This window comes from Fusarium poae, chromosome 4 (assembly GCF_019609905.1).
Source record: "Fusarium poae strain DAOMC 252244 chromosome 4, whole genome shotgun sequence".
Classification (NCBI taxonomy): domain Eukaryota; kingdom Fungi; phylum Ascomycota; class Sordariomycetes; order Hypocreales; family Nectriaceae; genus Fusarium; species Fusarium poae.
Window position 1 is genome coordinate 2,032,736 of NC_058402.1, and position 15,764 is coordinate 2,048,499.

General features: G+C 46.5%; 6 protein-coding genes across 6 annotated transcripts; 4 read left to right on the forward strand and 2 right to left on the reverse strand.

The window, feature by feature from the left end:
* Positions 1–2,658: 2,658 nt before the first annotated feature.
* On the forward strand, positions 2,659–3,324 carry FPOAC1_010741 (uncharacterized protein; the record flags this gene model as incomplete). The annotated part of the gene is made up of 1 exon (XM_044855130.1): positions 2,659–3,324. One exon carries the CDS (start codon positions 2,659–2,661, stop codon positions 3,322–3,324), a length of 666 nt encoding a protein of 221 aa, XP_044702443.1.
* Positions 3,325–3,891: 567 nt separating this feature from the next.
* Positions 3,892–4,791, forward strand: FPOAC1_010742 (uncharacterized protein; the record flags this gene model as incomplete). Its single annotated transcript, XM_044855131.1, has 1 exon — positions 3,892–4,791. The coding sequence occupies one exon, from the start codon at positions 3,892–3,894 to the stop codon at positions 4,789–4,791; it is 900 nt and encodes a 299-aa protein (XP_044702444.1).
* A 1,872-nt stretch (positions 4,792–6,663) lies between these two features.
* FPOAC1_010743 (uncharacterized protein) lies at positions 6,664–7,441 on the forward strand (the record flags this gene model as incomplete). Its single annotated transcript, XM_044855132.1, has 3 exons — positions 6,664–6,666; positions 6,934–7,332; positions 7,415–7,441. 3 exons carry the CDS (start codon positions 6,664–6,666, stop codon positions 7,439–7,441), a joined length of 429 nt encoding a protein of 142 aa, XP_044702445.1.
* Positions 7,442–7,587: 146 nt separating this feature from the next.
* FPOAC1_010744 (uncharacterized protein) lies at positions 7,588–8,898 on the forward strand (the record flags this gene model as incomplete). Its single annotated transcript, XM_044855133.1, has 2 exons — positions 7,588–7,628; positions 7,728–8,898. The coding sequence occupies 2 exons, from the start codon at positions 7,588–7,590 to the stop codon at positions 8,896–8,898; spliced, it is 1,212 nt and encodes a 403-aa protein (XP_044702446.1).
* Positions 8,899–9,507: 609 nt separating this feature from the next.
* Positions 9,508–11,085, reverse strand: FPOAC1_010745 (uncharacterized protein; the record flags this gene model as incomplete). The annotated part of the gene is made up of 2 exons (XM_044855134.1): positions 9,508–10,582; positions 10,634–11,085. The coding sequence occupies 2 exons, from the start codon at positions 11,083–11,085 to the stop codon at positions 9,508–9,510; spliced, it is 1,527 nt and encodes a 508-aa protein (XP_044702447.1).
* Positions 11,086–11,850: 765 nt separating this feature from the next.
* FPOAC1_010746 (uncharacterized protein) lies at positions 11,851–13,259 on the reverse strand (the record flags this gene model as incomplete). The annotated part of the gene is made up of 5 exons (XM_044855135.1): positions 11,851–12,057; positions 12,107–12,575; positions 12,631–12,790; positions 12,849–12,976; positions 13,033–13,259. 5 exons carry the CDS (start codon positions 13,257–13,259, stop codon positions 11,851–11,853), a joined length of 1,191 nt encoding a protein of 396 aa, XP_044702448.1.
* Between the last annotated feature and the right edge of the window lie 2,505 nt (positions 13,260–15,764).

A 15,764-nucleotide genomic window follows, 5' to 3' on the forward strand; every position in this document is an offset into this window, starting at 1 on the left:
AAGTCACACGTGGTCAACATCTATGACTGTGCTGCCATGTCATACGTAGCTGACCAAGAAGAAGAACGAGTGAATGAATGAATATGTGAGGCGAACATGACACTGCCATCCACCCCTACTGATCACATTTAGCAACACGGCAGATGATTGATGACCCTGCGTTTCGGCGATCGACAAGATCTTCAGACTAGCGATAATGTCTCGAGTAGTTTTATATTGTTAGAGAAACTAACAACTAAGCTTGTTATCAACCATGAAACCCCCACGCAAAAGGTCAAAGATTGTTTGGTCAAAGTCAAAGCATCATCACAGCAAAAAGAGGGAGAGCCCGACGTTTGGATCACATATCTACCAAGTAAAAGAAACACACTAGAACAATAGAGGACATGCTACGAGTCCATGCTTGACAGATGGTACTATGTATCAGATGCATACCGCTACTGATGGCACGTTGGTATCTAGGAATATCCACAAAGTGACAGGGTACAGAAGTGGATATAGTAATACTATGTACTTTGTCTGAGGCCCCAGATATTACAAAGTCGGCCCGCCAAGTCACGATATTCTAGAAAGGAGCAGAGAAAAATCACGGGATTCATATGTCATACACGATATCAACTCAATGTAACAGGAAGTGCTTGTGTGCATTTTTAGAAAATCAAGGTTATTTTAGGAGATGTAACAAGACACGTCGCGATATGTCGATCAAAAAGAAGATACATAAATGTTTATATTTAGTCGAAACACAATGCGACAAAAGTCAAAACGTTTCCTCAGTCCGTCCAAACCGTCTTTCTGTTGCTGCTACCATCATCATCAAAAGGCTGAATAATGAGGCTCTGCGGCAGACGTACCGTCAAAGATTAGGTCAAAAATCAACATCTGATCTACATGCGATCTGGTTCACATAAATCGAAGTAGCACCGAGTAGGGCGAGATTGAATCACCTGTTTTTGTTATTGGCATACCCGGAAAAGGGCCGTACTTGTCAGGAGACTTTGTGGTGATGGTGAGTAGGTATATTCAGGGCTGTGTTTGATAGCACAGAGCACACAACCAATCAAGAGGTTAAGTATGGACTTGCCGAAGAGTACAGCATGAATGACATAACTCGACACGGACATGGACGGAGCGTTACATCCGATAGATATAGAGTAAAAAAAGATGAGATCGATAGAAACAAGCCTGACACAGAACAACTACAACTGAAGACTACGCCGCAAGTCAAAGATGACCATCATTGGTACACAGTTGCTTTGACATACACAAGAGGAGAAGGAGAATCCGGGGAGCCATGTAGAATCGACTCTAGCTCAGCAGGTTAGGTTAGGTAGGTTAGGTTAGGTAGGTTAGGTTAGGTTCCATACCAGGCTGATATGGAAACCCTTTATCCGCTCCGCTCCTCTCTCCGCAAAGCAAATCAAAACAAAGCGCAACGCAGCGGAGAGTGGGGGGTTTTTCCCTCCATCCCAAATCGTTGGTGGCTGTCGACAAAAAGAGAGGAAAATGATAAGAATAAGATGCAAAGTTGGAAGCGCGTAAGCCGCGGGAACAGCGGGAGCTGATCCCATGATGGAGGGATGACGGGCTCCCCCCTTCCATGCTATTACTTATTATTGCTGCAAGTACATGAGTGACTTGGCACAGCAAATAAACGGGAAGATCAAGCCAAGAAAACAAGAGAGAAGAAAAAAAAGGCCCGAGTGACAGACTAACCACGAGAGGTCTCGAACATGAGACGCAGACAGAGAGACGGGTCGACCTGATAGTGATGGATAAATGGAGCTGATATCAACAAAAACGAATGGAAACAAAAGCTGGAACAGACTGAGTATGGAATTTGACTTTGGTTGTACTCAATGTCACAGCATCTGTACTAGAGGTATGTAAGATGAGATAGTACAAAGGTAGGTAGGTACAGGTATCTATCCATCTTCATGTGAAGAGACTCGCCTCAACAACTTTCACAGGCCAAAATTGTAGGTTGTTGTGCCCTGACTTGCCCTGCCCGTGCCTGTGCCTGTCTCTGCCCGTCTCTGCCTCCTGTCTCCAGGCTTTCAAATGGTCTGTGCTACGCCTGTCCTGCCTGTAACATCCACTAAAAGAAACGCGAGGCATGGACGCCATCCATCCATGCCCAAGCTAAAATGGGAATTACCCGATGCGTGGTCCCTGTGGTTCCCTCTCGTGGGGGCCTGGAGCCCTGTCAATCAACCACCTTGCTATCATGAGTGACTTTATTGGGTAATCGTCTGGAGCCAGGGTCTCTCTCACCTCACTTAGACTGACCACAGAATGGATATGCCAAACGGAGCCCACGGAGATGGAGATGGAGAGATGGCAGATGGATGCTTTTGAAAGGGGGGGACACTATACTACACTACACAACACAGTCGGCGCTTCTCTTTCTGTTTTGGATTTAGTTTACTTTATTGGATAGAATGGATCTTGCTATTTTGTTGAAATAGTCTGCCATGTCCTTCCAGAAGCTGAGGTTCTTCATTCTAGCTCATCATCTTTATACAACAACCATATACTATCTACCACCTACTACTATCTATATCTTATTATTACTACTACTACTACTACTACCACCTACCTACCTACCTACCTACCTACCTACCTACCTACCTACCTACTTGGACGACACACATCAAAATGCCTTCAAAACTGCTCTCAAACAAGCCAAACAAGGCCATCTACATCGATAGCATCGCCAGCCTCTCAGACCCTCTCTCCTCCATGTCATCTACCTTCTCTCTCGTCTCTCTCTTGACCATGGCCTACCACGTCCGAACACCACAACCTGCTAGCCAAGAACGACTTCTCACACTCCTAAACACAATGTCACCAGCCCTTAGAACACATGCAGACCCAAGATACTCTCGCGAGGAGATTCTCAACTCCTTTGTCCATTTCCTCAGCCCCGTCCTCAACGGCATGGCAGGCATGCTAGAACTCCTCACAAACGTCGATGCCTTCTCACGTCCAGAAGACTTCCGTCAGTTCTGGAGCCTCGAGCAAAGCAACCTCATCAGAGACTTTGTCGAGAGTGGGGGACCCTTGCGGGGGATGCAGGGCTACGACGTCCCTTTCCTCGAGACTTTTGTCAAGGACTCGTCGTGCAGGATCGCTCTCGGAAGCAACCAGGGCATGCTTTTGCTAGTCCCTGCCGACGCCGAGGTCGGCGACGATGTGTGGTGGGACGAGGATGAGCAGCGTCTTACTGTCAGAAAAGGCGTTGAAGATCTCAACACAAACGCCGAGGCATACCTCGACAACGGTTCAAGGATAACCGCCATGGCTATTTCTTCTGCCACTTGAAAACTTCTTATGTCTCATCACGACTTGACGAATTTTTTACTTACGGACACTTTTTCTTTTTGGGAAATGAGATGGGACTCGATTTGATATCCACAGCGGGATTTTCTCTCTCTCTTTTTTTTTTCTTTCTCTATTGGGAACTGGATTTGCAGCAGAGGCTACTGCGCTTACTGGAGTACAATGGCGGCGCATGAGCGATGAGAAGATACACCTATCATGGGGACAAAACAAGTAGCATACAGCAGATCTATTGAGTTTATCTATCTAAGGTTTTGATGTGCTAGTTTTATGACAATTAAATTCGTCTCAACTTTTCTTACCTAAATGGCATGTGCAAGCGCATCCCACGTGTTTGAGCCACACTTTTGTTCCCTACATCGATTAGTGTATAAGCCACTCACTTCATAGTTCCACCTTTCCAAAGCTGTCGTGCAGATCTAATCTACCTACCTAGCCTACATACCTAACCTAGCTCAGTCTCAGTATCTTAAGCTGCGTCATCTTGCTTGACATCTTTTCCTTTTCCTTTTTTCCACGGCGAGCATTGGCACTCACATCTCATACAAAATGGCGTCGGACGAAGAGCGTGGAACTCGGCCTAGCCGAAAGCGCTACGATGACGAGGATCACGAACCCAGAGACACCGACCGTCGATCAAAACACTCAGACCGCGATTCCGGACGCCGAGAGCGTCGTCGATCCCGTGACAGACGCGACAGGAGGCGATCTCGGACACCAGAATCCTCTTCACGACGGAGGTCAAGAAGCCGAGATCGGGATCGCGATAGGGATAGAGATAGAGAACACAGACGTCGACGGTCACGCGACGACAAAAGTTCACGACGAAGACCACGCGGTGAGGATGACGAAAGAAACGACAAAAAGGTCGCGAAACGCAGCCCGGTGAGACAGGCTGCTCCTTTACCTTCTCAAGCAGACTCCTTTGCTGTTACCACCGGCGAAGCGCCCGAGAAGCCCAAGGAGAAACCCAATTTCGGAAGCACGGGTGTCTTGGCCGCAGCATCCAACTCGGTCGCACAAGCAGATGGCACGACAGTTACACTCAAGTACCACGAGCCCGCCGAGGCACGTAAGCCTTCACCGCGCGACGTCTGGAAGCTGTTTATCTTCAAGGGCCAAGACATTGTAGACACAATAGAGCTGAGCGCGAGAAGTTGCTGGCTTGTCGGACGGGAAATGTCGGTCGTCGATCTGCCTGCAGAGCACCCGAGTATCAGCAAGCAGCACGCTGTAATTCAGTTCCGCTATGTCGAGAAGAGGAATGAGTTTGGCGATAAGATCGGCAAGGTCAAGCCGTATCTTATTGATCTTGAGAGTGCCAATGGAACCAAGTTGAATGATGGCAAGATTCCCGACAGCAGATATCTGGAGTTGAGGGACAAGGACATGATTCAATTCGGGCACAGCACTCGAGAATATGTCGTCATGCTTGCACCACGGGATTGAGCATCAATTCATAATCAAAACGAATGACAGGCCAATCTGGCCAGGCCTACGCAAGCAGAAACCTCATCATGAGACTACTTGAAGACGAAGCCATTCCAGAATAGCTTTTTTGGAATCGATATTGGCTTTTTTATTACAGACACCAAGAGTGACTTAATTGTATGACTCAGCTAAGATTTGGGCAAGGACTCACAGGGAATTCGGGCGACTCGCAAAGACGAAATCACAAGACTGGGACCACTCATCTGAACCAACATGAACAGACAGGCATGCTCCAAGAAAACGACGTTCGGCTCGCCCACTTCGCAGGCACATTACTGGTTTCACGCCAGGTATGACATGTTATCAGGAAAAAGGAGAAAACAATAGAGGAGTTATGTTATCTGTATGTTTATACCACATCTTTAGGCGAGAACGTTAGTGTTTGGACTTTGATTGCATTACAGAATCTTTGAAGTTTTGATGGCGATGCCTCACCTCTGGCAGTTTCATAGGCTGAAGAAAGCCCTGTTGCCTCACAGTCAAGGTCACGCGTACTTTGAGATACTTCAAGACTCATTTTCATGAACTTAGTTAACTTAATCCAACCTAAATAAACCTTCACGGTTGGACTATAGAATTCAAACTCCTTATCAAGCATTCACGCACTTGCGTTCGTCAATGTCAGATTACAAAAGAGCAAAAAACAAAAACATACAACAGCGGGGATTCGCTGGTCGTCACCGACCCAACTACTAATCCGCCCCTTACCAGCTTATCTATGGGAGAGCGGACGGGATCCCGAGTTCTCTGGTAGGTATGGTCGTATGTGCAGAAAATGAAGTTATCGTGACTATTGTATATTGGTTGGGGAGTGGTTCCTATTCTTCGGCTCTTGAGATAACATATCATTGTTGCCGAGAGACCGAGTCTCCATCACTTCACGAGAATCGAAATGTGTTTCATCGGCGACTTAGAACAGTCTAACATGATCGTGAACATTGATTAAAGCTTATGTCTCGCGCTTCGAATGGGTGGCGTTGAAGATTCATGTGCAAAGTGAGGCTCAAGTTCCCCTGGCATTGCACTACACGTTATTTAGGAACGAGTCCTATCGTGTTATGCAATATCCAATGACAAATCCAAGACTCTATGACGAAAGAGGACGTGTTGGCCACCTTAAGCCGGGCGAAAACCCAGCCACTACTTGGCTAGATAACTGAAAAGGGGATTTGGGTCAGGATGCTAGCATCACAAAGACGACAGTTTCTCACTTGTTTAGAATTTCCAAGGAACACCTCTTTTATATTGCTTCTGACCATTTGCAGATTTGTTGCAGTTGATAGATCTTTCCTGTGGCAGTCTGATTACGGCTCGGACAGATATAATGGTCTTGTGACGTTATAATTTGTTCTTCACGAGCATCAATCCTTCCTGAAGAGTCACGCAACGGGATTAAAGTCTGTGAATATGACAAACCATCCCAGCTATTAGCCAATAAAGGGGCGGATGAAAACCTACCGCGGCCTCTTTAGGCAGTCGTGGCTGTTCTTGGGCAGTGCAATGATAGTCATCCTTGAGATGAAGGACTACTATTTATATATCAGTCACTCGCCTACTTTTGCCAGATTATATTGCATTCTTCCTTTTACTCTCTCTCACACACACACATACAGACATACAGACACCGACACTCTTTTCTTTTATTTTCTTCTATTCCAGTCTTTCTAACTCTATTCCCTTTCTTCCATACCTAAAGAGGGCACCTGTCGCATAGGACTATTAGACCGAAGCACCCAAAAACCAAGGCCACATTATCAGGGACAGTTGTACCTGGGTTCATATCAGTCTGCCAACAACATCGCTATCGAATCACTTCTCCGACGATACATCATGGTACGTATAACAAGCAGTCAACCCTCTTCATGGGTAATCCTAAGCTGGCCTCTGCTCTAAGATTCGGGGGATGAATATAAGTCTGAATGACATAGACTGGCTTGCTAATGTTGTCTCTTATGCCTCGAGTGGCCAGCTTTTCTGATACTCTGAGGCTAAGAGACGAAATTAGTAGGTCAGTTTATGCTCCTTAGACTATAGACTATAGTTCTTAGAATACTTATTTTTAAACCCCAAGACTTGGTAGACTAATAGATTGATGAACAGGGATCCGAGAACCGCGAGATAAGTCGGTACGAGGTTACAGCGGTTTACACACATCCAGAAGCCAAGGCCGACATCGTCCTTGTTCATGGACTCAACGGGGAGCCAGACATGACATGGACTGCGAAGGATGGAAAGACGTTCTGGCCGCTGGATCTTCTACCGACTGCACTCAAGGGCACACACGCAAACATCCTGGTATACGGGTATAATGCGGACGTCTACTCCAAAGGATACGATCGAACAACCAGTAATCACTTTATTAACCAACACGCCGAAGATCTCGTCACGAACCTCACGCTTTACCGAAGAAGTCAAGGGACATCCGAGAACCCTATCATATGGGTATGTCACTCACTAGGAGGCATTCTCGTAAAGAGAGCTCTACTATACTCCCATGATGTGCGTGGAACTCACCTGGAAGACCTCGGGTCAATCTACGTATCAACCTTTGGACTAATATTCTTGGGCACCCCACATGTAGGATCGGATGCAGCAGCCTGGGGCGTAATGATTCAAGCTATGGCAAATGCCTTGATTCCGAAGAGGTTCTTCGACTCAGAACCGGTGCTCTTGAAGACGCTCAGGAAAGACAACGAGACTCTCGTCAATATCAGTAGTCATTTCTTGGATATTTATCAGCGCTTTGAGATTCACATGGTTCGCGAGAATCAGAAGACGGACATAAAAGGCAAAAGGTTCATAACTCCCCATCCCCTCCTCCCTCTCCCCCTTCAGGGTATCAGGATAATTAGCTTGTACCCTAAGACTTAGGAAGCTAACTTGCCGTTCAACAGGTTCTTCGTCGTGGATGCAAACTCGGCTGCACCTCCATTGCCGGGTGTCACCTACTATGGCATAGAAGCCAACCACGCTGATATGTGTAAGTACGATAGTATGCAGTCACCGGGGTTCCGTAATATCGCCATTACGTTGCGGGAATGGGTTGAAAAGGCACCTTTCTTAATCCAGCAGCGATGGTTGGTTGAAGAAGACGAGGGTCGGCATCGGGCTCTAGCAAGAGTGAACGAAATCATGAGACGACCGAGTCAGCGCAGTTTACGAGTATCGCATGAAGAGAATGAAAAGCAACTTGCGGGACGAACGTCACGGTTCATTGAGGACATGCAAATGCAAGAATACAGAGACAGCAGTCTTTCTGATATGACGCAGCATATTAGAAACATGAGTGAAGGGTGCATCAAAGAGACTCTATCCCCAGGGGCCTCCTCCGTCCCATCTATGGATATCACTAACGAAAACTGGCACGGCCAACATCGTGGACTAATCAGCCAAAGATCGAGACATTCTGAGGCATCTCTAAACACGGGTTTCGGCTATTGGGCGCAAGATATGCCTATTAACACAAACTCAGCCAAGGACTTTTGTCATTTACCTGGACATCCACAAGATCCCTCATCCCACCGACGTGCTCTTAATTCTGACGGATTTCTCTCCTCTTCGTTGCCTACTAGTCTTGGCAACAGCACTCTCAAGCCTCCGTCAGCCGCTGTTAGAGGCTATACATCACAGCCAGCATCCCGCCAATCGTCTCCCAGATCAGATATTTCAGTCCCTTACACTCCTGCATGTCCGTGGCCCGGCCATGCTCCCTCTACCGTAGCCACAGGGCTGTGGCCGTGGCATGAAGGTATATCTGCCAACAATGTCCCTTTCGGCCATCAAGCCTGGCATTCAAGACAAACAGGGCCATGGGACTACTGCGACGCTTCTTATGGGGATACTGCCTATTCCCCAAAACAAGATATGCCCTCTGAGAGTAAAGAAATGATGAGATCTGGATCTGAGGAGATCCAGTTTAACGAAGACCCCGTCGTGTGTGGGCAATTGGAACATAGGAAGCCCCAGACTGTGCGTCCCTCCGAATGTGAGTCACCACCTCCCGAAAATCAGGGTACCAAGCAGGGGGAGATGGAAAGTCAGCATCCTGATTACAGTCAGTCTTGAATGCCGGGATGAGAAATTGTGGTTGGAGAAATGCAGGCCTTTGGTTACCAGAAAAGTTGGCTGCTTAAGGCATAAGGGACGAAATTAGCAGGTCACATCATGCTATTTAGGCCATGATTTTAGGTCGTCTATTCCTGTACTCTAGTCAAGAGACCTTGTATCAGTACCTAGGTAGTTATGGCTTCACAAGAAAATGGTGGGCTCGAAACAATAGAATGCGTTGGTTTATAGAAGACATTTAAAATAATAACAAATGGTGTTAACGTTACGTCTAGTTAACAATTGACTTTAATTCGAACCTAGAACTTGAGGTATCTTTGGTCTTAGATACATTATGCTTGAGACTCTTTTTATTCTTTTAGACGTGGTATACTATAGTCTTGTATGTTTAAGTCTCTTTGTGATTTTACATTGGCCATCCAAAACTGTGTCTGGTTTCCTCGAGAAGTAGACATCTCACAAAATTGCCAGTCGTGATTAATAAAAGCTTGCCATGCGGGTATTCGTCTAATTCACCAACCTATAGTCGCCATAACTCTACTGCCACTGCCACTGCCACACAATTTGTTGTTCAACTCGCTCGTTGTTGAATCTTCACACCCCTTGTATCTACAAAGTAGCAGTCCTAGCGACGCCGTTTTCGACAACCAGCATAGGGGGCAATTCCACAGGACTTTGACCATTTCTGTAACTCCATAGACGACTTACGTCCTTCACTCTGATCCCATGGTTCTCGGTCGCTTTCTTGAGTTTATCAGGGATTCCATGGACTTCTATAAGGGTTGAGGCGTCGCCAGTCCCGAATCCCTGTGTTCCAGCCCATGATATCTCGAATGCCTCTCTGGCATTGGCTGAAGCGCTGCCTTCCTCGCCAACTTTAAATTCCTCTTCCATAAACTCGTTGTCTTCATCGGCACCAGTATACTCCCCAGTTTCTGTGTTTTGTTTGAGTGGGAACATGGCGTTTAAATAGTGCTGATTCATCTGATGTCCTCCATGACGACCATCCGCTCGCGCAAATAATCTTCCCTGGAAGCGTGGGAGCTCCCTCGATTCCATTCTGTTTGTGGCGAAGTGGAGGATGCCCCAAATGGCAACAAAATCTGTACCATTTGCATAGTGCTCAACGTGCTTGATGCACCTGTCCTTTGCTGCAGAGATAGATCGCGTCGATACACTAGAAGATTCCTTCCTGACAGGATTGCGGGCCTTGGTGTTTGAGTCAAGCTTTGTTTCCACAGGGCTGTTGGAAGGAGAATCGAAGCTGGACTCGGTCAAGAATGTGCTCATGGCAGAAAGGGGGTTGAGGCGAGATAGGGTCTGCGAAGATCTGTGACGGTGAGGGTTGTTGAAGTGATTGGCTGCATTGCCAAAAGTGTATACCTCTAGTTTGGACATGAGATCCTGTGGCAATTCTTGGAGTAGCCAGTCGAGAACAAGTCCGCCCTCGATTCCTCCTTGGGAGTGTAGGATGAAGATCACTTTGGACTTGCTCTCGTCGTACAGAATGTCTTTGAGGAGTCTAAAGCAAATCCTGACATCTCCAGTTGCGTAACCAAAGTTTCTCTGGATGAGACATTCCACGACATCGAATATTATTCCAGATGTTCGGTTGTGGATACCAAGGACAGGTCGTCCAAAAGTCAATGCCAATCTATTTAGATTTGACTGCATCCAATGTTCTCTGGGAGGTCATCAATAAAGGGGGTTCTTTTAGGGGTGCCATACTACATACCCGACAGCAACGCCATTCAAGAAAACCCACTGCTCATGAGCGTGCTCAGGCAGTTCCTTGGCATATTTCTCATCCGACTTGTAGGTTTCTTTCTTCCCGTTGAGCAGCTTGCAGAACAGCCAGTTCAATGTCATGAAGCCAGCAATACCCGCTGCAGCCATCCATACTGGCAATATGACAGCGAAGGGTAAAGCAAGAACGAAGCCAAGTTGCAGGATAATGAGAATAACGTGCACGACGATGCAAAATATGTTTTGGGACGAAAGGTACAGCTCATCAAATTCCTTGGACTTGCAAGGATATATAGGCCATACCACCCAAGGAAGAGCCCATACGTAGATGAAGAAGTAGTATATGTCTTTGGCGAGAAGTTTGAAGGGAGGGTCTGTATGAGAGTAATCGATCACAGACTCTTCGCCTATCTGGGAGCGATAGTATTGAGTTGCACCCATGGTAACGACGAAAAGCGTCGGTGGGTATTCAATGTGTTGTCATTTGTGAGAGGAGTAGGGACATGAGAGAATATGTAGAATATGTAGGTTAGTAGTCGGTTGAAACAACTGACGTCTATTGTCGCGTGATGGAAAGAGCAAACGGTAAATATATAGGCAAGGCTGCTGCCTTTTGTTGTCAAGACTCAGATCTTACTCTTTGTAGAGTGCTCAGCCCTTTTCATCCATCTCAGCACCCGTAGAATCGACGGACGCATGCTATGCCAGGTCAGATGCCCCCCTGGAGGTGAAGAATGCGACGTCATCACACCAACTTCTGACTGGGATTATTGAGGCTAAGTGGACTGGGCATAGCATCCATAACAATGGAGATGGAAGCCAAGACGGAAGGATAAGCGAAATCTCTCGGGTTTAGCAGGCAGAATTTTTGTTGTTTTCCAGCCAAATCGACGAGATGGCCGAATTCAAAGCAGGTAAGTATTTAGCCTCGAGATATTCCCCGAGTACCTAACTTTCTGGGACAAAATAACCATATCAGTAAGTGAAACTGTTTTAGCGCCTCAACCGCTGAAGTAAGTATGGACTACATAGGTACCTACCTACCTACCTATGGAGATCAATCTCCACCAAATCCCCTGTATCATCATGGGACGGGAGTAACCGTCGAGTTTCCGCAGCGTAGGTACCTAAGCAAGATAGGTAGGTAGTCAGAAGACATAAAATAAATATATTTGGGTCGAATTTTTATTCAAGGTCTCTTCTCTCCTAGAAGAATGTAGTCTCTATGTCGTCGACAATTTGTACCTTGATGCAGCCATTCTTAGGGTCTGCTGATAGAGTCAAGCCTTCAAGTGCTTCCTCCAAAGGGAAAACATGCGTTACCAGCTTTTTCGCATCGACAAGACCTCCTTCGAGACACGCTATACCCGCAGGCCACGTGTCTTTGTATCGGTTGATGAAGCGAATTTGGATCTGAAATCTCTAGTTAGTACTTTGAAGGTCCATAAGATCGAGCACATACCTCAGCAAGTGACAAGTGCATAAAAGGTAGGTTATTCATAATGGATCTGCCCACACCGACAACCATAAGGATACCTCCACGACGCACCATAAAAGCAGCCGAACAGACACTGCTCTCAATACCCGTACACTCAAAAACAACTCTAGGCTGAACATATTCCGTCTCACCAAATAATCCCCTCACATTTTTACCATTTTCCTCGTTAGTCTTGGTAGTGTCGACTTGATAGGTCTTCACAGTAGGAACCAGTTCTTTAGCAAACGCCAGTCGCTTGGGCTCCACGTCAGTGATGACAAGTGGATGAGCACCCGAAGCTCGTGCAGAAGCGAGAGCGAGAAGACCAATGGGACCGGCACCGCAGATAACGACGGGTGTTCCGAGGGTAATGGGGGCTGAGTTGATGCCGTGTAGGACAACGCTTAAAGGCTCTAGAAGAGCGCCTTCGGCAAAGGATACGTTGTCAGGAAGCCTACATCCGTCAGTCTCTCTGTGTTGCAGAATGCCAAAAAGGAACATGTTTGTACTTGTGAAGCCATTTGGCAGGGTGGACTTTGTATCGCTGTAGAGTTCCAGCATAAGGATAGACACCTGAGAACTGGACGTCTTCGCATAAGTTATATCGACCATCCTTGCAGAGAAAGCAATGCCCACAAGGGACGCCAGGCTCGACAGCCACTCGATCGCCTAGAAATTTGAATGAGTGTTTGTGGCTTCTATGATATTCCGTAGGTGTCATACTCACCAGGCTTGAAGTCTTCAACACCCTCACCAACTCGAATTACCACACCAGCCGCCTCATGTCCAATGATACAATCGCCCTCGAAAACAAGAGATCCAATACGCCCCGTCTTCCAGAAATGGACATCTGAACTGCCACAATTATCAGTTTCCGCAACATCTTCACGCTTGTTTAATAGCTTGCCTACCCGCAGATACCAGTAGCCTTGATGTGAAGAAGAACCTCGCCGGCCCGAGGTGCATATACTGGTGCGTCGACTCTTTTCAAATTGTGGTCAGCTGTTACCTGCAGAGAGGGGTTCGGTAGAGGAGCCTGTATGATCTGAGCATGATCAAGAGAAGTGCTGGTCTTGTGTTCATGGTTTGTGTGGGTTGTGCTGTTTGTTAGCGGTTGAGAGGCAGCAAGGGAACACATTGTGGGATGTGTCACTGTCAAGCGAGGTACAAGGATATGATAGAATATGGGAAATGGACAAGTGAGTAGCTTTGCATTACAAGACGAGAAGAGAAACCATTTGAGTCACAGTCACCCTCATCGAATTTGCTGCCCGCTCATCAGCTGCTCCAGAGGGCATGGAGCAACGCTTAATATTGCTCGTTTAAGAGGTTGATGGATGCTCTCCTCATTTGGGTCCCCACATCACACTCTGGCACAAGTGATGCTTAGAGTTGCCCTTTTTGGATTTCATGATCGATGAGTCAATTCAGACTTGAATCTAGCGGCATTGTGGGAATAGAGACTTGAATATCTGGTGACTTCATTTCGCTCGCTGAAGCTGATGTTTGTCCAGAAGTTTAAGGTTGGAAATGGAAACGACCCCACTGAAACCCCAGAACTCCCCCATATTCTGTTTTGTCCCGCTAATCATGCTTCGAGCTTCCCCGTCTGGTGTTTCCCTTTGCAAGTTTGAATGTTTAACATGTTTTTTTTTTTTTTTGTTTTTTTTGGCAACAGCCTCAACATGACAAGAACAGGGATACCTCAAGTAGAGTATAGACGAAAACGCAAGTCGATAATCATTTTATATGGACCTCATTTAGAGAAGAGTGAACGATCATAAGTATCGTCCTGTCAACGACGCATCGAACGGTGACCACACGCTTGTCATTTCCTTAAAAGAATACCGAAGACCCTTTGAGCATCTGCCATGTATACAAGTTGTCCATGGGAATTTCTGTGCTCGGGGCACTTTCTTTTGCTTTTTTATCGATATTGCAGAGTAACATATGGATTTATAGTTGGATGATCTTCTCGAAAAAGCACTTATGCTTCTATCACGATCAGCATCGGCATTACAATCAAGACATGGCATTGGTAGGTTGACGAGGAATTCTAGTCTACGCATCTCGGTACGGAGCATCATCTCCCGATATATCATACTGGGAAGAAAGTGAGAAAAAAACGTTGCTTTTTACTTGAAACCTTCATGACTCTGTCAAATTAGATGTGGATAGTGCAATGTTAATAGTCGAGTGTCTATCTAGTCTAGCCTAGTGGTCAAGCTACTAAGCTCACCAGTCTTGTCGGTGTTGGTAACAATATGTACTTGACAAAAATCAATCGTAACGATAGGCTCCGCGGATAATAGGCTGTAGAAAAAAGTTGCTTCTCTGTTTTGACACAGCTGGAGTCTTGTCCACCTTGAATGTCTCATGTACCTTGCAGCTACAACGAACCAACAGTGAAACATGCCCACTCCGAGGGAGAACCAAAATGCAGGTTTGCCGGCGCTAATTGCCTGTTCTTTTGAGATATTACTGAAGATGGTTGCGGCATATACGCTTTGATCTGGGACTAGTTATGCGTTTCGTGTTCTTTTCAGATCAAAAACGTTGTAACGTTAAAGGTCCATGGCTTGTTTCTTATTTTCGGGTGTCAAAGAAGGGTCTTCCACTTAAAACAGTCCGTGAGCCTCTGGGCTTAGCCTGTATCTTTGTTTGGCAACGCTCGGAGCAGCCATGTGTACAAGTGTAGCCGCGAAAGTTGACCGTTATCCCGGAGAAGAAAGCAGCCGTCGTGTGTATTGGCATTTACATGGCCCACTGGATGCGACAGCGATGTCGTCCGTCCACATGGTCTTGCAAGGGGTCAACCGTCAGCTGTGTTCCATCGACGCTGATCTGGAACATCGTTCCTAGAATCCCTGCCTTTCCCCCTTTTGCTTCTGATTTTAGGCAATCCTGCCGAAACGGAATGGTGCCCGCGGCAGATGAAGATGCTCACGCGTATGTACTATACTGCACCATCAGAATGTAGACAGGTGAAGCTAGGCAAGACAGGGAATAGGAAAAGGGGGCTTCCTTGTGGTTACAGGGTCTTGTGGTTCCTCTGCTCGCCGCAACGCCCAGCCCACTGGGACATATCCATATCCATCCCCGACAGTTCCAGAAAAGAAAGAGGGGGAAAAACTGGTCTTCGAGAAGCTGAGAAGCGAGATCGTGGTTGGCTGGTTGGCTCCTTGGATATCTCTTGTTAAGAGATGGCGCCTTTGTATCTATACTGTAGCTATGAGCTACAAATACGTATCAGAGTTCATCCACTGACTCGGTAACCGACAGGGCTGGACCTTTTGACTTTCTTTTTTCTTTGCTTCTGTCTCGATGATTAACATTAGCTTGTTACTTAACAAGGTCTGGTTGGATGAATTTGGACTCTTTCAAGTTTAGGTCGGGCGGGTTTTAGCGCACATCGTTATATTAGTGCTTGGATGGTCTCGGGCTGGCGTTTTTTATTTTCTAGGCTTTGCAAGGATTGAAGTGAATACAACATGCAATTTTTGTTGCGTTGGAGTTTGCTATGTAGAAACGTTCTCAAGCAGGTCGGTTTTGGGAGATTCAACTTCAGGTGGTTGTGGTGATGATATCCACTCCATGACTTGTCTGTCAGGTACCCGGTAAGGATGGTAGAGGCGGGCACTAA